The sequence below is a fragment of the Lacerta agilis genome, chromosome 5 (assembly GCF_009819535.1).
Source record: "Lacerta agilis isolate rLacAgi1 chromosome 5, rLacAgi1.pri, whole genome shotgun sequence".
In the NCBI taxonomy this organism is placed as follows: domain Eukaryota; kingdom Metazoa; phylum Chordata; class Lepidosauria; order Squamata; family Lacertidae; genus Lacerta; species Lacerta agilis.
Genome location: NC_046316.1, coordinates 24,323,992 through 24,346,394, shown reverse-complemented (window position 1 = coordinate 24,346,394; position 22,403 = coordinate 24,323,992). Strand labels below are relative to the sequence as shown.

Genomic DNA, 22,403 nt, shown 5'->3' with positions numbered 1-22,403 from the left:
GGCTACCAACATGAGTCTGACCAAACTGTGGGAGGCAGTGAAAGACAGGCATGCCTGGTGTGCTCTGGTCCATGTGGTCACGAAGAGTCGGACACAACTGAACAACAACAACATTGATCTAGTGGAAGTCCTATTATCTTTCAACAAAATACCTTGTTTTTGGCATGGTAAAACCATTATATTTAATTTGCAGCAATTTGAAGCTAAAAAAAATGAATTTTAAAAATGGGAGAAAGGAATTGCTTTTCATTCATTTCACTGAAGGACAACCTCACTGAGTGATTGTCCAAGGAATGTGCCACTTGTAGCTTCCATAGGTGCACACGAAGCAGCCTTTAGTCTTTTGATATACAGTGGTGCCCCGCTAGACGAAAATAATTTGTTCTGCGAAAATTTTCGTCTAGCGGGTTTTTCGTCTTGCGGAGCGGCAATGACAGCTGCGCTCCGCAAAACGAAAAAAAAAGACGAAAATTTTTCGTCTTGCGAGGCAGCCCCATAGACTTTTTCGTCTAGCGGGGCAGCCTTCCGCTAGACGAATGCCTTCGTCTAGCGAGTTTTTTGTCTAGCGAGGCATTCGTCTAGCGGGGCACCACTGTACTTGAAGCAGGAAGATTCAGCCAACCAAGAGATCCCTTTGTATCACACCCATACCATACAAGTACAATCGCACCTGCACCATACACATGCAAGCACTACATGTAACTTTTGAGTATTCATGATATAAGTACACACCAACAACATAACATACGAAGCAGCCCTTAAGCCTTACAAATTTTCAGGATGTGTCTGTTTGACAAAAGGCATGGATATATTTAAAAAAATAGCTGAAATACAATAACACATCATTTCACAATCACTTCCTATACAGTTCCTTTGAAATTATCTGGTTGGATCAGTTGTAGGAAGATACAAAACTGTTTTGTCTGACCCAGTATGGTGTGTACATAACAAGCCACAAGTGATTTTAAAAGCAAAAGTGGAAGATACAAGTTGAAAACAAGGCTGGCTTATTTTAGAACTACGTAGTTCCTCAAGTATGTAGGCTTCAAAAAAACCTTGCACTGATTTAAATTTTGTTAAGAGGGATTATACAACAGAAAGACTTGTGAAATATAATGCTGGGAATACACCTCCAATACCTGAATACTATACTCAGATGCTATACTCCTTTCTCCCTACACTCAGTGTAACCACGTTAGTAGCTACTCTGAGGGCCACACTGGAGAAGATACCATTCAACAATTAGCAGCTACATAGGTGGCTTTTTAAAAGGAAATTGCAGCCACAGGGAATCAGTCTGAACTGCGAACTTTGTGTGGGAGTAGCGCCCCCCCCATTTTCAATTGGGGGGGGTTGCTCCATGCCAATCAGCCCCATCCACAGCAGCTGTAATTTACCTTTAAAAAAATCAATCATGTATCTAATTTTGTGAACAGCATCTTAGCAAGTTGGGTACAAAAATGTAAAAGCAAGCATTGTTTCTTATTAAAATCCTGTTTCTGAAGCTGAAGAGAAAACAGTTCTTTAGTTCCTCATTTGGGGCAAGCTGTCAGTATTCAGAATAAATGGTAAATTCTTCTTTGGAGAAGAGGCACTCATACATGTCATGAATTAAAAATCGTGAAGCATATACATATTTTGTCTGAGAAAATTTATCTGCAGCAAGAAACTTAGCTTCCTTTGGAACCACTTTACCAAGTTAAAACCCTAGTACCAACATACATAACAGCAGCAATTTTTTTCAAGTGTTCGGTTAAAAAGTGTGCAGCACTCAAAGCTGTGAAGATCAGGCTTAAAATGTGAACCTCTTTTCGTGATTTCTTAAATAACATTTAATGGCTGAGGGTCTGACATGGTTCTTGCATCCAGAAGCAATACTAAAACTCCTGGTTATTCTAATAGATTTGGAAGATTCACCTGTCTAAAAGGACAAGACATTCCTCAGGAATCTAGCCAAAAATAATAGCATTTTGTGAGCCAGCACTTAAGTAGTGAACACTTAAGTATATCAGGATTTAGAACATTTCAAGTGCTACTTTTGAACGCCATAACAAACATCACAGAAGTGTATCAAGTTAACACAAGCTCTACAGATTATGCTTGTTTTACATAAGTAAGATATGTACATATATGTAAGCCCAACTATTCAGTTGCTCTGGATCATATCCAACAAAGTATTTCAGTATCTGGCTGTGCAGCAGATTTGGGGAGGACATGCAGGGAAAGGGCAAATATGACACTGGAAATGAAAAATCTTGCAACTGCTTGGTTGCATACCACCCTGTGTTCCTGAAATGGCCTTCAGTTCTCTGCAGTGCCCCAACATAAAACCTTCCAATGTTTTACAAAAGAATAAAAACACACAAAGCACAATAAAAAGCATATGCAAGATGATTCTTAAACATTAGAAACACAGGACTCAAATAATAGAACAACTAACTTTAGAGTGTGCAAGTTTTTCCTGTTTCTTGAGTTTGACGTGTCTAGTACACGCTACACCATATGATCGCTGGTATCCAACAAAAAGGTTTGAAATCTTCAACTTGTAGTTAAATTCCTTTATATACATTCCAAAAAGAAAAGGCACCTGGCCCATATTACTCAGCTGCGTGCTCTCACATGCAGCAGTGAACCCATAAGAGAAAGTCCACATGAAGATAAACTTGGTAAGAGTTGCATGCAGAAAGTGCTAAATTCAATCCCTGATGGTCTCCAGGTGTTGCTTGGAGAAATACCTTTCTGAAACACTGAGGCGGTGCTGCCAGTGTAGACTATACTGAACTAGATATACCAACACTCTGACTGTGTGTTGCAGCTTTCTATGCTCCTTGGTCAACACAGCATTGAAAAAACAAATTAGAACTGCAATACTACAGATCACAGCATGCAAGTGTCCAGATACAGATAACAAAGGGACTTGTGAAACCTTAAAGACTAACACATTTATTGCAGCACAAACATCTGTGGACTACAGTGCACGTCTACCTGTAACTCAGGGTAACACTTCATGTATCTGTGAACTGTAGTTCATGGAAGCTCATGCCTGTTGTTTTTGCTGCAAAATACTAGCACAGGAGCTGCTCTGGAAAGAGATAATGTTCTGAGTGATCAGCTCAGCTGTATGCACAGGCTACCCTCAAATCCCTGGGTACAGTAAAGCAATATACAGACCTCTAAACAATGAAGCAAGTTATGTGAGCCTTCTGGGGTTGTTGTTATTTTAGTTCTATACTGCAAATTCATATAAAAATATGCAGTGTACAAAATTTCAACTAAAACCAACTTCAGACTGAATAAAGCAGTCTCGCCATGTCACATAGCAGTGAGGAAATATCAAAAGCAGTTTGTCATGCTATAAAAAAGTGAATTCCACTAGGTAGCAGAAACCCCTTGAACAGCCATAAGTTGTTCTTTGGATCCAAGCCATTAAGAGGATTAATGGTGAATGATTTTTTCTTTCACACTCAATACTCTTACATTGCATTTTAAGAATTTTTAAGGAATCTAGCACAATGATGCATTCAAGTATAAGCTTTCCAAGTATAGTCATACCTTGGGTTGCGAACGCTCCGTTTTGAGTATGTTCGGGTTGCGTACTCCGCAAACCCGGAAGTGTAACACGGAGCGCAGACGCTTCTGTGCATGTCTGCGTGGTCTGCGCATGCGCAGAAGCATCCTGCGCAGTAGCGCAATATCGCGCTTTCATGCATGCGCAAAAGCGCCGCCCAGGTTGGTTGCGCACTGTTCGGGGTGTGAGCGGCACCCCGGAACCAATTGTGTGCACAACCCAAGGTACCACTGTATAAAAAGGAAATTCTGGAAGTGCTGAGATTTTCAGTAAGTGTTGGCATTAACCAAGCAGTTAATGCTCATCCACAAAAGCCACAATTAAAAGTCTCCAAGAGTCAGCCGTTAAATTATTTCACTTATGAAGCACAAAAGCATAATGTGCTAACCTAAACATATTAGCAATTAGTTTTAAGAAACTAAGATTAAACATAACTCCACTCAAACCAATATATTCTTACCACCATGACTGAATTATTGAAATGGATAATCCCTAAACATAGTGGCCAGTTAAGTCAGGTATGCACGCAGAGCTCCATGCATGCAGGGCTTTCCCCTTCCTCTTCAATGATCAAGGAAATGCTCTACACTGGCAATGGGAATCCACACGGGTGCCAAGTGTTTCCCTTCAGAGAATGGGGAAGTCCTATGCAGGACCAGGCCCTATTGTGGGCCTGCAGGAAGCAACTAATATAGCAGTTTGACATGCTGAATTGTGGAGATCATTTAGAAGAACACTTGTGGTCTTCTCTTCACTTTGTATTTTAATGAGCCATACCGCACCTGAAAGAAAAAAATGCCATGGAAGATTTAGATACGCAGGGCAAAATCTGGTGCAAAATTTGTAAAACTGGCTGTTTATTTTCTGTCAGGAATATAATCCAGCATAAGGACATGAATGAAAGTGTTAATCCAATTATGTGCAATAAAAACAGCTTCAGATCGTTAGCAGCCTTTAAAAACTGCCAGTCTGTGCACAAGGGTAGCCAATATGGTGTCCTTCACATGTGGTTTGATTACAACTCCCACCATCTCTGAACATGCCAGCTGATAGTGGACCAAAACATCTGGATTATTCTATGTTGGTTACCCCCAAATGACCACTACAGAACAAACAACAAGGTTGATGCAAACAGTACATTCATCAAGAGCTATTGCACCCCCTTCCCATTTTTAGTTCCCTTAGCATATGAATGATTTGACAAAATACTGAACAGAAAAACCTGGCAAAGCAGGACATGAAGAAGGAACAGATAAAAGCAAATATATTTGAAGGCTGGGACAGATTAATGCTGTGTGAATGTCACTTAAACCACAATTAAAGAGATCCGGAGCCAACTGCTGGAACAGCAATCTCCCTCCCTCCTAGGGAAAACATTTCCCCCCCTCCCAGCTTCAGCATAATTCAGAGGGATTTCAGCATCTTTTCTTTAAGCAGGTGTTGAACCCAAATGTTCAGTCAGTTCCAACTTACCCTGACCTATGGTACAAGAGTAGGGGGAATGCAGTCCTGAGAGGGAAGGGAGTAGAAAGAATGAGCAGGGGGCTCCCCATTGCTTAATCCAGCCTTCCTCAAGCTGGTGTCCTCCAGATTTTGTTGGGACTCCAATTCCCATGGGCATCATGCTGGGGAAGGCTGCGTAACTACTGTTAAAAGGCAACCAGTGCACCACTCAGAAAAAGTTCATAGGTGAAGACTGCCAGATGCACCTTTTGAATTATAACAATTTGATCATCCAACTATGGTAGCATGATGAGCCAACAGTTAATATTTAAAGGCCTTTTGTATTATGAAACAGCTTTAATAAAACCGTGTTTTTTTTAAAGAAAGGTTATGTTTCAAAATATTCCCCCAGAGAGGCATAAAACGCTTTAAAAAAAAGTTTTCTCTTCCAGGCAGCCTTAGAACCACCAAAAAGATCAGCAAAACAAAAAGATGTCAGTAACAACCGTGGAAAAAGCTGCATAAAACACTCATTTCCCTTGATCTGGTTCTTGCTGCAGAGCAAGCTGGAAATATTCAGCTTATTAGGTGTTATGTCATGTGCCCATTGTCACAGACATGGCCTGGAGCAGCTACCCCACTCTGCTGGGGGTAGAATGGTCTGAGAGGGTTTCTGGCTAACAGGGCTCTGAACTGCAGGACACAAAGGGATGTCAACAAAATGGCTTTCAAGTGCCCTCACCAACATTGTGGAGCATGAAGGTTGCTTTGGTACTCTAGTGACCTTCATGGGATAAACAGGAAGATCAACTGCTCGAGCGCAGATAGCATAAATTCTTATCTGAACCTAACCAAACAGGAGTGAGAGTGTGTTACTGCTGTCCATCAGGAGATCTGGAGTGAGGTGTTGCCAATATGTAAGGAATAAGGAATAATTTATTGGCCAAGTATCAATCATACTTGGAATTTTGTTTCAACTACATTGCAATGTAAAGAAAACGTACCTCATACAAACACTATTCCCCTCATGATACAAAAGCACAGCAAAGGAACCCCATACCACCAACCGACCTCCCTTCCGCACACAACTACAAATTCAACAGTTTGATGGCACAAGGGAAAAAACTATTCCTGTGGCTAGACGTTTTTGTGTATACAGTCCTGTAACGACGTCCGGATATGTAAATGACATACAGCTCTATTTCTTTGTACCATCTGAATACAGAACTTTATATTACGAAGTAGAGATGTACTTGCCTCTTTGCGGCCTTTGATAGTTTTTACCGATTTCATACTTTGTGTTCGCCGGAGACCTCTCTGAGTGAACGTCTCATCCTCTGAATATGTCCCTTCCCTCTCCTCATCTGTTTTATCATCTTCAGAATCTTTTTTTAATGGAATATTGTAACCTGATATTGCAAAGTTGAAAGTTTGTTAAATTATAAATCATTGGTATAAATTATCATTAAATAAGGTGAATACTAGGGACTAGACAAAGCTGGGCTATCCTGGTAAAATCTGCAGGAACAAGGCTTTCTCAATTTCCAGTAAAATAACATGGTTGTATTCATCCACTGCTTGCTTTATACAAAATTTAATGGGCAATATCCAATATCAGTTATCACCTGATCTAGCAAAAACAGAAACATCCCAGTTCTTTTAGTAATATACAAACCTAAAGATTCATTGGTGGTGGAGCTTCTGGTTCTCTTTTTTGTATCAGGTAATGTTTGGTAGTGTCTTTGTCCCACTGGTTCATCACCTTGTATAGCTGTTAAGTCATGCATACTGAAACTCCGCAGCTTTTCAGTTATTGCCCCTTGACCCTGAAAAATTAAGGGGGGGAGGCGAAAGAGAAATGTTTCAAGAGGAAAAGGATCATTTTTTTCAAAGTTTATTTGTAACACAGTAGTCAAAATCCAAATTGTACTATTACAAGGCATTATATGCAGTGCTTCTATTTCCATCCAGCATATTGTGTTCTTCTGTGTAGCACTTTGCTTAAGCATAAACTTAAACTTGCATAATACAAAATTTACACTAGTAGACCAATTTATAAAATCACATTCTCACTTTAAAAATAATGTCAGATCTTGACTGTATGTTAAAAGTTATGTTCTGCGCAAATGGAGGTTTTCCAATTTTGTATTAGAGCTGAACTGTACTGTTACACTCCCAACTGTGGATTAAGGGAGTGACAACGCAATTCTACATACATCTTCCACTGAATAATTCTCATTGAAATCACTGGAGCTTATTCCTGATCGTGCTGTAACTACTGCAGTATAGCACATGTACAAGTGCCTCTACGGAAATGGAGCTGCAAAAAGTACACCTGGAAAAACTCTATCCCTTGCCAACCTTAAATAATTATGAGGGGCATGAAAAGTCCTGGGCAAGCTGACAGTTTTGAATGCAACAAATAAGATTTCTTATCTAGCAATGCTTCCAAGTGACACATTTTTTTTATAAAAAAGGATGGGGTAGGGGAGTGTGTGTGTGTGTGCGCGCGTGTGCGTGCGCACACATGCGCAAGACAGGGCTGAAGCATGCAAGTGCATGTAGCACCTGCAATACAAACGTGTCCCAGGGCCCAAAAGGTTGGCAACCCCTTCTTTACCATAATGTGAACAAGCCTGTGCATATACAAGCTTGAGGCTCTTTCCTCTGCATTTTCCTCTGGCATGGCTGTAAGAAGGTTTTTGGAAACTTTCACTTCCATTTTAGATTAACTGCCACTTGTTGCGCTGCCCAAACCCAGCAAACTGTGGTTAATTTTAGCCATGGTTGGTTTGAAACAAAACAGCTTGTTTCAAATCTAGCCAGAGTTTCAGATTAATTGTAGTTTAGGGTTCAGAGGAAACACTAAACTGTGGTTAATCAGAACAAAAGTTTCTGATTTGCTCCTCATACAGCTGCACTAGAAGTGGTGGTGGTGGGAATGCACAAGTCTTGAGGATTGGACAGTCTCATTCCTATAGTAATTAACAAGGTTTATCATGAGATCCATCCAAGTCGTAGAAGCCAAAGTGACAGAGTGTACTAGTAAGACAATGCAGAAAATCAGCAGTTAAAATGTTAAGTAGAAAGCCGGTAGAAGTACAGTATTCAGTGTTTTGCACTACGTGCCACATGTATTTGCCCAGATAGTCAGCACAGTGGTACCTCCGGTTGCGGACAGGATCCGTTCCAGAGATCCAGTCAGATCCCAAGGTTTCCGCAACTGGATGGACCGCTTCTGCGCATGTGCACGGGGCACTAGACCATTTCTGCACATGTGCACATGTCGAAATCTGGAAAAATACTTCTGGGTTTGCCACGTTCACATCCTGAAGGATATGCAACCAGAGGTACCACTGTATTGGGTGTGCAAAGAGTCCCCTGTAATGTAACTACTTTGTAGATACAGAACACATGAAAGTACTTCATACACAACTCTCAATTTATGGAACTGATTGCCATAATATGCAGTTATAGCTACTAGCTTAGATGACTTTAAAAGAGGGATTAAACAAAATCATGAAAAATTGGTCTATCAATGGATCCTGGCTACCACAGCTAAATGGAGCCTCAATGTTCAGAGGCATTGTTGCTGTTGCTTTCAATGAATTGCTTGTGGGATTCCTGGAAGCATTCGGCTTGTTACTGTTAGAAACAGCATTCTTGACTAAAAGCATTTCCCTCCATCTTAAGTGTAAGTCAGGACCATTTCAAATACCCAACCCAGATTACTCATTTTTGTGAAATTCTATTTAGGATCTGGATCACAATTTCTATATGAATGAGCCCCAATCTTCTATTAAAAATAGTGTTGTAATTATGCACTTACCATGAGAATTTTTACAGCTCTCCAGCTTTTATAGGCCTCCAGTTGTCAAGGAACAGCATCTTTGACACAACTAGCTTCCTATCCTATACTGCCTTTAATTGTGTCGTCCTGTCATATAGGATCTTTAATGCAGCCAACCCAACTGTGCCTCATATATCCATTCCATCTGATACAATATCCTGGCCATAAAGTTCCAAATTTTATTAAAATATAATTACTGAATTTACACTTAAGCATGCAAGCTCATACAAGTTACCTTTTCCTTATTTATTTTAAGCACACAGCAATTTCCTTGCTGTAAAACTTATATGTGGTATATTAAGAAGTTCTGTCCATGTGAATTAATTCACTAATAGGACCAGCAATCCTTTCAAGCTCATTTGGGAGATATTTAGTTTAACAAAGGGCTGCAGTTATGGCTGACAAAGCAGCCTTATACCATTCATTTTCTTGTTTTCAGCTGTCAACACATTAGTAGTAGCATCCATAGAGGTTGCATGACATATAATAGCCTATTTAAATATAGATCTGAAACATGGTATAAATGGTCAGACAAATCTTTATCCTTGAGCAAAAAGCTACAAATTGGCAGTAACCAAAGGCGATTATGATCCTCTTTAGATAAACCAGCAGAGGAATAATCTCAGAACAATAAATTATGTATTTGGAAATATAATGGTCTTCATTAGACAGCTAGTTCTCAGGATAAGAGTAAATAGACAAAGCATGGCCAAATATAAAATACTACATATGAAAGCGAAGTGAGAAGCTGCTTTGGCTGCATACCATCAGCAGTTTGCAGTGTTTGAAGTTGAGGAAATAAAACCCTGGGAATAGCAGGTACAGCAAAAATGGAAGCCATAAACAAGCCAAATAGGACGAAAGCTGAACATTATGACCCTACATTATTGTTTTCTTTCAATAAATTGAGCTCCAAGGTTCAGGAAAATCCTGCCTTGATCAAGACTCAAGAGAGGAAGGTTAGGTCTCATGTCTCAGCCTTAGGAAATCCTGGATGTGTGGTTTCTCTGTGTTTCTAAAAACACAGTGGTCACATCAAACCAAGCTACTGCCAATTCAGAAAGAACTGATGAGGTAGACATAGCACTAAGCCATAATTTAAAATAAAAAAGAGCCACAGCAAGTCATGCGCTCACATACTCTCTCCCTGGTGCAGATGTGAGTGTGAGTCCACATATGCCAAAGACAGGCATGATTTGATCAACCGAGGCCTTAAGGAGTCAAGCAATTTTTCCTAAGAATGGCAAATTAAAGCAATAGCTATTTCCTGAATAAAATGGCCATGTGCAGAATTTGAGTAGTTGTTTACCAAGAATATCTGACAACCAGTTCAAATGTTATCCCACTGCCTAAACTCGAACACACAGATTATGGCTGTTTGAAAGCTTTTCGCTTGGCAGCACTCCATGAGGAGTGGTAACATTCTCAATTATTCTTAGCACATCAAACCCAAAAGCATGGGCCACTGAACTGCTGTACAGACATTTCCACTCATATGCAAAGTTTTAGACTAGAAATGGGGTACCTGTAGCCTTCCAGATACTGCTGCACTACAACTCCCATCATCCCTGATCACTGGCTATGCTAGCTAAGTCTGATGGGGAGTTTTAGTTCAGAAACCTCAGGTGGGTCAAAGGTTTCCCACTCTTGATCTAAGGCTATGTTCAGTGTCCTGCTGCCAGCTGAAGTTCATCAGGTATCTGCTACGAGTAAGGCCTTCGGGGCTGCAGTGTCAATTTTATAGAATACTCTCCTTAGGGTTTCAGAAACTTATGCTTCTGGCACCAGGTTCATCTGGCTTTTTTAGGAAGGATTTCAGCCTGACTGCTCTGACATATCCATTTCTTGCTGCAAGCTGGTTTTTCCTGCTCTGGTTTGTTTTTGTTTCTCTTGTAATATCTAATGTGAATCTGACTGTTTAAATGTTCACTTTTTTTGTTCTGAGATTTCATTCATCTTGAGGAAAGTGAAACAGAAGGGCAGGGGATTTGCTCTTTAAAGATACCTCTTTAAAGTTAGCCAGATCGGCAAGTTGACAAGCAGGGGCACTGTTAGCTTTAAGTATATTTTGAAGTATTTCCACTACCTTTTTGTTTCTGATCCATTGACTGCTGGTAAAACTGTCTACAAAGCATTGCTACAAGTATTAGGAAGGTTACATTTCTACTAGTTTCAGTTATAACTTCCTAGAAATATGAAAGACAGGGAGAATAGAGGAAGCTACCCTTCACTATGCATGGAAATTTACTGCAGGCAATGTCCATCTTGTTCAACCTATCTTGTCCTATTTATTCTAAGCACATCTTTGATTGGAAGTGTATAGATTCTCCTTTTATATTGCTGTAGTTACAAATTTTGACTTCATTAGTGTCCATTAGCTACACGCCTGAATTACAGGAAGAGCAGAGAAGCTTATTACTTAGACACGTCACAGAAAGTCAGGAGCACCTTTTGAGTCCAAGTGCAGCAGCCCAATTAAATTAATGTTTTCTAATATCACACAACTCTAAGCAAGAACAGTTATGGTTCAAGTTCATGTAGTGAATTAATATTTTATTCTAAAAAGGTAAACAGAATTCAGTGGGGATTCATATTAATTTGCCAACTCATATGTACTGTAGCACTGCTTCATGCTTTAATTTCCATGAACAATTACCTCAACTTGCTTGAAGGAAAACAGCAGAAAGAAGCCAGAAATCCTATGGAGTGTGATTACCAGCAAGAAAAGGCAACAAGAGAGAAAGAAAGGGTCATCTTCACTATTTTTAAAAAAAATCATAATATAACTAGTGTTTAAGAGAGGACATACTTTTAGAACATGCTGTTAGAAAAAAGTTATGCAACTTAATACGCAATGTATTTTTATACTGAATGGTTAAGTAATATTTACCTTTACAGCTGCGGTCACTGCAGCAGTAGCAGCTAAATTTAAGCCTTGTTTACCAAAGTTAACCATTGTTTCATAACCACGTTCTTTGGCTTGCACAATATATTCATCAATCTCCTAAGGGGGAAAACAGGCAAACAGTGTGGACATTAATCTAATTTGACATAACATTCTCAGTATTAAATACGAAGTACTAATGCAAGTTTCTCCTTCCCACCCCACCCCAATTGCATTAAATTTTTTATATTATGGAATAAATTATTTTAAAACCACAAACAAGAGGAATGTCTCACCCTTTCTCTTGAAGAAAGAAGAGGATGAAGAAACTTCCTATATATTAAACTTGCCCCTCTCGTATATGGAGAGAGCAACCAAATAACAAATGCAATCTTCAGCTCGTAGTACAATGGAAACCTGCAAAACGAATCAGAATTCAAAATTGGGTTCTGTTATTTTAGAAACAGGTACATTCCTTCTAGATCATAAAGCTCTAGATGATATTGAATAATAACAGGTTTTAAGCAAAAGCTTTTTTTGGCTTTACTTTAGTTATCTATAATCCTTAATCTAGTTTTACATATTATTGCTATTTTATAGCTCTACCTTTTTCAGAACTAGCATAGGATAATTCGGATAAGGGGTATGTGACACTATATATTACAATATGTCAAAACACAGCTGTAATTGTAACATTATGCTCTGAACCCAAACATATCTTACCAAGATACCATTAGGTCTGTTATTGTTTCAGTAACAGTATAAAGAGCGAACACAATCCAGTACATCATCCACCGCACCTGAAAAGGAAAGATGTGACAACCATTTTAATTTCCAATACATCAGTGACAGGAACACATTTTGCAATGATTTAAACTATGCTTACTTGCTGCTTGTATTCATATGTTTTAGAAAGATGGGAACCATAGGTAGCAGGCAGCAGCTAAGAGTCAGAACCTTTCTGATAAACGGCCCTTTTACTCTAGCTTAAATCAAAGCTGCTCTGATAGCCTGACCAACTTCTGCCGCAAAAAGGAACAAAACAACCTATTCGGAATAAGCAGCTATTGTTTCACTACCATGAGTTAAATCATACAACAAGAAGAAAATACCCTCCATCCCATCACTTTCCTTAAAATGGGGACTCATGCTTGCAAACCACCCCACCCCATTCTTCAAAAAAGATAATCTAGCCTTTTATGCAGACAAAACAGAAAAGTAGCACCACTAAGAATCTTTTAAATATAATTCTCACCAGTTAAGCAAGCGGCAGAAAGTGATACATGTCCATTTAAGCTAGTGTTGGCAGTAGCAGTACACAGTACAGGATAGATAGATATCTCCACCAAAATAAAATTTTGTGTCAAATTAATTTTGTGAGAGTTCTGATAATTTTGTTTTAGTGTCAGATGGAACCCTACTCATTTTGTATCACAGGACTGTTACGGAGCCAATAGCTATAATATAACCTATGTCAATCTATACAGTCCAACAGTTCCAGCCTTTAGCAAGCAACCAGATCATTGCAAAGATTACAGTGGTTTAGCTGGGTCCTATTGCCTGTGTTCATTTTGAGACCTCCAGCATCCTATATAGAGGCTAATCGGAGCTACCCCTCGCTCCAGTGGGTAGGCTTATCATTTATGAGCAAAATATCCACTTCTGCTGGCATGCTCCACTCATTGAATGATACCATGTTCCAATCTAGTTCAGAAGTTCATTATCTTGCTTTAATAAGACACAGAAACACAAGTACCTGCCTTACACCAATCCAAATCATTGTTCCACCACTGACCCACTGACTCTATAGAGACTGGCAGTAGCTTTCCATAGTTTCAGGTGCAAGTCTTTCCTAGCTCTACCTACGACTTGCTGCAAACAAAACATGCTCTCCTATAGCCCTTCTCTAAATACGTCTGTGGCCTGTGCATACAACGCCTTTGCATGAACTGTGATTGAACCACATTCTCTAACCAGTTACCCATTTACTGATTCTGGAACAAGACAGACTCTTTAAAACAGTTTTGAACCATAGTTTCAAGGTTTTGACTTGTTCTGAACTTGATAGGCATGGTCTCCCTGTTCTAAAGAAAGGGGAAAGTGTGCTTAGAGACTTCCTGATCTAAATCACAGCTCAGGAAAAGGGTGTATGTATGGGTGAATCTTGTTCAAATCTCAACCTAAGTGAATATACAGTGGTACCTCAGGTTAAGAACTTAATTCGTTCTGGGGGTCCGTTCTTAACCTGAACTGCTCTTAACCTGAGGTACCACTTTAGCTAATGGGGCCTCCTGCTGCCACCACACTTCCGCCACACAATTTCTGTTCTCATCCTGAAGCAAAGTTCTTATCCCGAAGTACTATTTCTGGGTTAGCGGAATCTGTAACCTGAAGCGTCTGTAACCTGAAGCGTCTGTAACCTGAAGTACCACTGTATAGTCATCCAAATGTGATCAGTAAGTGAACCAGACAAAAGAATCTGAATGCAGAAGCACAGACTGGATGAAATGCCATGGAGTCTTCTTTAAAATGTGCTTTTAAAGAGAGCACAGATTCTCAAAGCATGTGATGGGCAAGAAAAGTGTCTGTAGTCACTATTTTTGCCGCTTGAAAAATGAACTGCAGTATTAAGACCAAGGATTTGTTCCCATAGGATATTTTAATCTGTCTCTTTTACATTTCCTACACACATTTATGTCATACTTGGTAATTTAGAGCAGTTACCAGACAGGATCTATTGCTAACTATTGCTATACAAACCACTACAAAAATAGCCAGATGCCATTTCCCCGTTAAAACAAAGAAATACATAAGTAAGTGCTGGATTTCAATTTATAATAAAAGTTATGCTCTAGTTGTTTAAAAAGCAATTCTCCAAGTCAGGTTGTGAGAATATTCTATGAAGTTATCCTGCTTCCAAATGCATGAAGTAGAATTTTTTGGAGCAAAACATTTTTCTCTAGCTTATTAGCCTGACACTTCTAATCCCAGTTCTCTACAAGGCAGACCATATCAAAATGCCACCATACTAAAATACAAAAAAATTGAAACAGACACAGTACTACTGAATTTAAAAAAGGAAAGGGAAAAAAACAATTTTCAGAGCTAAACTAAAAAAAAAAGCTTTTGTAAAACTACAAGTTGTAATTTACATTGTAGATCAATTAATTACCGTACTTTTCCATGTATAAGACTAGGTTTTTTTTTAACTAAAAAATAATGTTAAAAGGGGGGTAGTCTTATATACGGGGGCAATCTCCCCCATTTTCTTAATTTTGAGTCCCCAAAAATAGGGGGCATCTTATACACAGTGGCGTGTAAAACACAGAAAAATATGGCATATCTTTAGCCAATTAACTAGCGGGGGGGGGGGGGTTTAATCAGCAAGGACATGTTTTTATTTTTGATATGTAAACTTACTTAATCACCCAATTGAACAATTGTATGCATATTATTAGGATGCGGGTGGCACTGTGGGATAAACCACTGAGCCTAGGGCTTGCCGATCAGAAGGTTGGCGGTTTGAATCAACGCAATGGGGTGAGCTCCCATTGCTCGGTCTCAGCTCCTGCCCACCAAGCAGTTTGAAAGCACATCAAAGTGCAAGTAGGCTGAGCAGAATGCTAGGGACCGCTCTGGCGGGAAGGTAAACGGCGTTTCCGTGCGCTGCTCTGGTTCACCAGAAGCGGCTTTGTCATGCTGGCTACATGACCCGGAAGCTGTACACCGGCTCCCTCAGCCAGTAATGCGAGATGAGCGCCGCAACCCCAGAGTCGTCCGCGACTGGACCTAATGGTCAGGGGTCCCTTTACCTTTACTAGATGGCTGACAGCCTTATGTAATCAATTCTAAAACTGCACCATTGGAACTCATAGATGTATTTTCCCTTGTAGCAAACTTTGCTCACTTTATTTTTTGAAATTCCTCAGGTTCAGACAGATTTCTTAGCATTTCAGACTGAACAGAACACCAGTCATGTGATGATATCCTAAGCTTAATTCCCAAAGGAATTAGAGAGTATTTTAAGCACGAGTGAACAGAGTTAAATTAGTGTACATGCCAGCTGAAGTTACTACACTGATGGACTGTCTTCATCTGAAAAAAAAAATGACCTTCATGTGAACTTCCATAGGCTGATCAGAATGCTTTAATGCAGAGGAAATTGTTAAGAACAGCAGAGGACACAGGGGGAAATGGTTTAGCTCTAAAACTTAAGGGTAATTCACTGGCATGTTAATCATCCTAGTGCAGTGTTAGAAACTGAGGTATGAAAGCTAGGGGCTAAATGGCACCTTATACCTAGGTTATGGGCACCGCAATGGAGTGTCTAGGTGCACTTTTTTATAACAAGAATACAAAATGAATGAAAATGAAAATGAATGAACTGCAGCTAAAACCTATGTTCATTTTTCACATGGTCTAGTCCTCATCTGAAGACTGCAAAAAAACAAAGCCATACTCTCCCTGTCTGCTGCGCTAATATTCTTCTCCAGTCTTCAGAGAGTGGCTGGAAGTGGGGAGGCAGAAAAAGGCCCTCCTTTCCTTCCAGCAGTGGCAGTTTTAATCTGAAACCTTAGGTGCTGTACTGTACCCAGAGCTCAGAAACTGCTCGCATTAATGAAATTCCCTGTCGCAAAACACGCCTAGAACAATGGGAGTTTTGAACACTGCCCTGATGACTCCATGGAGCCATGTTTTGCGGGTTGCACAATTTTTTTAAAAAAATTATTTATTGGTAAAGTGTTCTTTGCAGGGCTAAAAAGAATGTTTCTGATCATTTGGGGCAATGAAAAATCCTTTATTAATGCATACTAACATACTATCCATAAAAAGACCATATCAACAAAGATTATCTCCTAAAGGGAATCAAATCAGATTTTTTAGAAATATGTAAACATGAAGATTTTTTCTCAGGTGTCAAGAATTTATATTCTGACGGAAGACATATTTGCTTATTAACGCATGATTTCTGAATTAAAAAACTGAAATGTCCACATGCATGTGCTAGGGTGTGCCCTGAAGGCATAAGACTTGGAAAAATGACCACCTAGGAACCACAGGTTCCATGACTGAAGAAAGGTGAGATGTACACTTAAGAAAATATATAAATATGAATGTTTATATTTATATCATCAACTTAGAGCAATGAAGATTAGATGTACTGCTGCAGGAGAGGATAATTTATGGCCTTCCAGATGTTGTTAGGTTGTGACTCTTGCAAGAAAAGTAACAATGCCAACTCTTTACCAAACTCAAAAACTTAAAGTCTCATGAATTTCAGTCTCTATCCTCTGTACTTATATTATTCCATTTTATATATACTTAAGGGGGGAACTTAAGGGTAAAAAGCTTTAAATGCCAGGTGTTGATAATTACATTTGAGAAGTTAACATTATTATGTTCATGCATTACCAATAATTATTTGAACTAAACTACTAGTGGAAAGGGGATTTGTGGAAGAGAGTCTGTTTTAAACAAAGAGACATTCTTCCTTAGAGAACTCGTTTAATAATTCAGTATTTTAAGCAGTGCCTGCTTGGGGCAATTACAAACTCAACATCCTGGATGACAGGCTTGCTAATTCAGTCTCGAGGAACTAAAGTTCACATGGCAAGTTAAAGCAATAATTCAGTTTCACATGCGGAAGGTTTTGCTGGCCTCATCTCATTAGCCATGCTCATACAATCATATATAGCAAGATGGGGAACCTCCAGATGTTGCTGGCAACTAACTTCCATCAACCCCAACCAGCATGGCCAATGGCCAGCCGTGACTGGAGCTATAGTCAAACAACATCTGGATGGCTAAGGTTTCGCCATCCCCAATATACAGATACTAGTTCAAATAACGGCAATGTGCAGTATTTACAGTGTTGAAACAGGGAACCATGGTGAAGTACTTCCAAATAAAAAACTGGCTTATATTCCTGGCTTGTTTGGAAGCATTGTGCCGTAGTTCCCAGTTCAGACGTAACTGAAAATAATGTCTGTACTGAATCCCGGGGTGTTTTTGCTACCCATGTAAAGGAAGACTATAGAAGCAGGAAAGGGGTTATATGTGGTTGAACTCCACTCATGCATATCCGCGATTATTAAGTGAACAATGAAAACTTAGTAAGACATCCTAACAAGACCAAAGCATATGCTTGCCTTGTCTTCTAAATTCCTGCCTAATCTGTATATAGATTGTGTTGGTTGAAGTTCTAATAGTAATTAACAGGTGATAAATCTTTGTTTTTTAAAAATAGTTTGGGCTTGCCTTTTGAGAATTTGAACCACAGTAAAGTTGTAGAGAAAATCTCAAATGCAAAGCAGGGAAGCATTTCAATTAATTTTTCAAGCAAGAATATACAACTTCTACAAAATGTTGTTTTAAACTTTAAAAACCACTTGGTAGGGGTCACAAGAATCAAAGACCTTCAATCTTCCTAGATTGGAGAAGATTTGTCAGCTCTCTGCTATCTCGGATGAGGCTGTCAAAGTGTTTATTCTCTTGTAAAACAACATCCAAGGGATGAAAAGAGCACCTCCAGAATAGTTTCCTGTGTAATCTCACCTTCAAGGACATACAATCTGCTCTAACTAAATTTGTCAAACTTTAATGTTTTGTGAAGGCTGTGTGGAGAAAACGTGTTCTCAACATGATTCAACCAAGGTGATAACAATTCTGACTCCCTTGTTTTGAAGGAGAGCTTCAGATGCCCATTTCTCAAACTGGAAGGGGGGTTGTTCCTGGAGAGGAATAGACAGCTGCATTGAAAAAGACATACAAACAAGCCCACCCCCCAAAAAACACAGAATCTAAAAAGAGAACACCACTAGAGGCAGAAGATCACATATTCCAACTCATTCGACTACATAAAGACAGTCTCATAAAATTGGACATAATACAACTTAAGAAACTGCATATTTGCAGGGTTCCAATTTCAGTCAAGGCACACATTGGAAATAGTTACCTCACTGCCTTCCACTTCAAGTTTAACTGGCTGTAACAGAACAGATTCTAATCTTTTTTTTTTCTTAAGCAGGAGACATGAAAAAGTTTCTGCTTCAGTAGGTGAACAAAGATCTCTTTCATTAAGTTCAACTAAGGCTGCAATCCTAAACATTTTTCTCTAAGAGTAAGCCTGAATTCAGCGGTCCTTACTTTTGAGCAGAAAGATTGGGACCATGCAGTTGCCCCGGTTGGGACTGCCATCATCAATCCACCACTTCTGCTGGTGCAACTGCTCATTGCTGTCATGTCCCAGCCAGTGTTAGAAGCTGAGATATGAAAGCTAGGAGCTAAATGGAGCCTAAACCTAGGTTATGGGCACCGCAATGGAGTGTCTAGACACATTTTTTTACAACAAGAATACAAAGCTGAAAATGAATGAACTGCAGCTAAAACCTTATGTTCATTTTTCACATGGTCTAGTCTTCATCTGAAGACTGCACCACTCTCCCTGCCCGCCCCTCTAATATTCTTATGAGGGTCCCTTCTCCAGTCTTCAGAGAGTGGCTGGAAGTGGGGAGGCAGAAAAAGGTCCTCCTTTCCTTCCAGCAGTAGGAGCTTTAACCTGAAATCTTAGGTGCAGTACTGTGCCCCAAGCTCAGAAATTGCTTGCATTAATGAAATTCCCTGTCGCAAAACACGTCTAGAACAATGGGAGTTTTGGTGCTGGTCCCAGCCCCATTCAAGTAAGCAGCAGCATCACCAAACACACCGCTACTGAATTTGAGACCGTATGACTTTTGATGAAGCTGTGTTGTATCACACCACAAATGCAACTCAGTAATGCAAAAATAGCGCAACAAAACTTACGTATTCCTTCACGTTTTTTGTCTTCACTGCTTTGTATGAATAATATGCAGGATACAGCATTCCAAAAACCAGCCTGATGGGGGTGGGAAATAAAAGTATTTAGGTCTGACAAGAAGGGCACAATAAATAAGCAATGAATCTGTAATATTGCATGACAAACAAAAAGAGATAAACTAGTTTTTCCAGTAACTTCAAAAGCAAACTTTGACAACACAAGATAACCTAATGAACAACTGCTTCAGTAACAGGACTATCCCATCCGTCTATTTCAGTGCTAATTTGTGAACCAATCTTAACAAAGGTTCCAACATAATCCTGCCTATGGTCTCTGTATATTGCATTGGATTGGCCTGTGTAATTCGCCCTTCTTAACTTCAAAATGAAATACTTCCCAAATATTATTTCTTCGGTCAAAAAATTAGTTGACTGGAGATTGTCTTTGATGCATATCTTTAAGGTTGGCTGCTTTGATTAAGAAGGAAGTATTTAAAATTCAGTCATATACACATTTCTTGTTCTGCATAGTGAGTTTATTAAAAAAAAAACACCCTGAAAATATTGGCAAACATAATTTAATCTATTAGACTTTTAATACAGATTACCCCATTACACAATCTGCAATAAGACTTGCATATTTCCTACAGAAACACACATTTGGATTTTCCCCAGTGGCTTTGGCATTGGGAGCTAAACCATTCAACTGGCTGTTGCCAGCAGTGCAAGTGATTTACCATATTTTTCGCTCCATAAGAGGCACTTTTTCCCTCCTAAAAAGTAAGGTGAAATACCTGTGCGTCTTATGGAGCGAGTGGTGGTCCCTGGAGCTGAATTGCCCAGGGGCCAAAAGCAGATTGTGCTTTTTATTTTACAAAGAAAAAAGGGGGTGTTGAAAGGCCCCTGCTCAGCAGCTGATCTGCAAGAGATGGGGAGAGAGATAAGAGTCCAGGCTCCCTTTCAGCCCCGCCCTCCTTTGTTGAATGTGCTGCAGAGGGAGGTTGTTGTTTCCCCAGGACATGTGACTGGCTGATTAGATTATCTGTCTGGAAACAGTAGAAACCGCTCCCTTTCCTTAAGATTTTTCAGAAATGTGAGTTGAACCCCATAAAAATGGGGCTTTTCCTCTTTGCTTTTCCCCCTTTGCAAAAGGAGCTTTGCTTTTCCCCCTTTGCAAAAAAGCTGCAAAACTTTTAGCTGATCCTCAAAAAAACAGGGTTTTACCCTTTGCAAAAAAAGCTGCAAAACTTTTAGCTGATCCTCAAAAAACCAGGGCTTTTAGAGGAGGAAAACCAGAAAAAAAAAATCTTGCTTCCTCCTCTAAAAATGAGGTGCGCCCTATGGTCCGGTGCCTCCTATGGCGCGAAAAATATGGTATATGACCTGCAGAGCTCTTAAGGTAGAATTTAATAGGTAGCACAAGAATATAGAAGTTTTCTCTATTACACATAACAAAGATAGAAAACCTAGAATAACTACTTTGAAGCTAGACAAAACACAAATCTTATTTGTTTCAGGCAAACTATGACATAGTTAAAAATCAGCTCCATTAACTAAACCGCCCCCATCCCCTCCAAACTGGTGCCAAAGTTTTGCAATTTTTTGTAGCATTTTGCAGCACAAACCCCACATTTTGCAGCACCCTAAAAACTGAGCAATTGATACTCAAACTGGGGGTCATAGGTATCACCCCCAAACCCAACATTGTCTGTTTTGCAGTGCAAACCCCATGTTTTGCTACGGAGGCTATTCCAAACCAATGCAAAAATTATTGCAATCATTCTTTCTGCAGCACCCTGAAAACTGTTTATGCTGGAAAATGATTGCAAAATTTTAGTTCCGGTTTGGAGGGGACCCAAATTTCAGCATTTGTAGTTAAGGAAGCTTCATGAATGTGCTACAACTACAAATAATAGAAATGCATGAAGGTAAACAAATCTGTTCATCTATCACTTAACATATTTGGCAAAGGGAAAGGTTTGGCTCAGAGAGCTTTATTTTCTTTTCCTGCATGTCTTTACAGATATTTGTAACGAGGAGAGATTCTAGTACATTACAGCTGTGCATGTACATACACACTCGCCCCAATTATTCACAGAGGTATCATTTGTTAACTATGTAGCAAATGTAGTCCTATGAGGGAATATTGTCTATTTATCTGATGACTTCGGTACTCCAAGCTAGTTGGATGAATGAAGTATTTCTGTAGGCATAAATACTCATATTTATATTAACTATTGTATGCACTGTAGCAAAGGCTCTGGGATTATACTAGGGGCAGCAGTACTGTAAAATAAGCTATATCACAGTTTGATTAACAAAACATCGTACAAAGACAAAAAATGCTTGATTTTTATATTGAAGACACTACGTTGACTTTTAGCTGGCATTAAATAAAAAACCATTTTCATCCAAACTGTTTCATCTGATTCTAATTATATTACACACTGCTTTTTAATTAATAGACTTGTTTACAAATGTATGTAGTGCCGTTGGAGTTCATGGTTGTTTCATTTCTCCAGCTTTATATAACATAGTGCTTTCTCTGGAATGGAGACAGATTTCTAAAAAGAATATACATTCATCAAATGTAATAAATATTTATATTCAAATTGAAGTGTGGGGTTTTACATATCTAGTCATTCTACAACATGCAGTTCTCTATATACTGAAAGCATGAAAGCAGCCTGCAATGAAGATAACTCTGGCAGCAGACAAACCAATAACAAGGTAGGCACACAATCATGGCAAGAAACTCAACTGTAGATGTGAAAGGGTTATTATACCAGTATCGCATTCATGTCTTTGTAAAGTTAGGTTAATTTATATACTGCTTCCCACAACAAAGGTCTCAAAGTGAT

At 39.3% G+C, this 22,403-nt stretch overlaps 1 protein-coding gene across 1 annotated transcript in view; it reads right to left on the bottom strand.

Annotated features, from left to right (window-relative positions):
• Nucleotides 1–4,010: 4,010 nt before the first annotated feature.
• The window catches only part of REEP3 (receptor accessory protein 3), a 29,738-nt gene continuing 11,345 nt past the window's right edge, over nt 4,011–22,403 (bottom strand). Inside the window, exons 2-8 of the mRNA XM_033148933.1 lie at nt 19,549–19,621; nt 12,469–12,545; nt 12,042–12,162; nt 11,752–11,865; nt 6,687–6,837; nt 6,269–6,420; nt 4,011–4,350 (exon numbers count right to left, since the gene is read on the bottom strand). Coding sequence (XP_033004824.1) covers nt 4,294–4,350; nt 6,269–6,420; nt 6,687–6,837; nt 11,752–11,865; nt 12,042–12,162; nt 12,469–12,545; nt 19,549–19,621 — 745 coding nt within the window. The 3' untranslated portion in view covers nt 4,011–4,293. The remainder of the gene's footprint in view (nt 4,351–6,268; nt 6,421–6,686; nt 6,838–11,751; nt 11,866–12,041; nt 12,163–12,468; nt 12,546–19,548; nt 19,622–22,403) is intronic.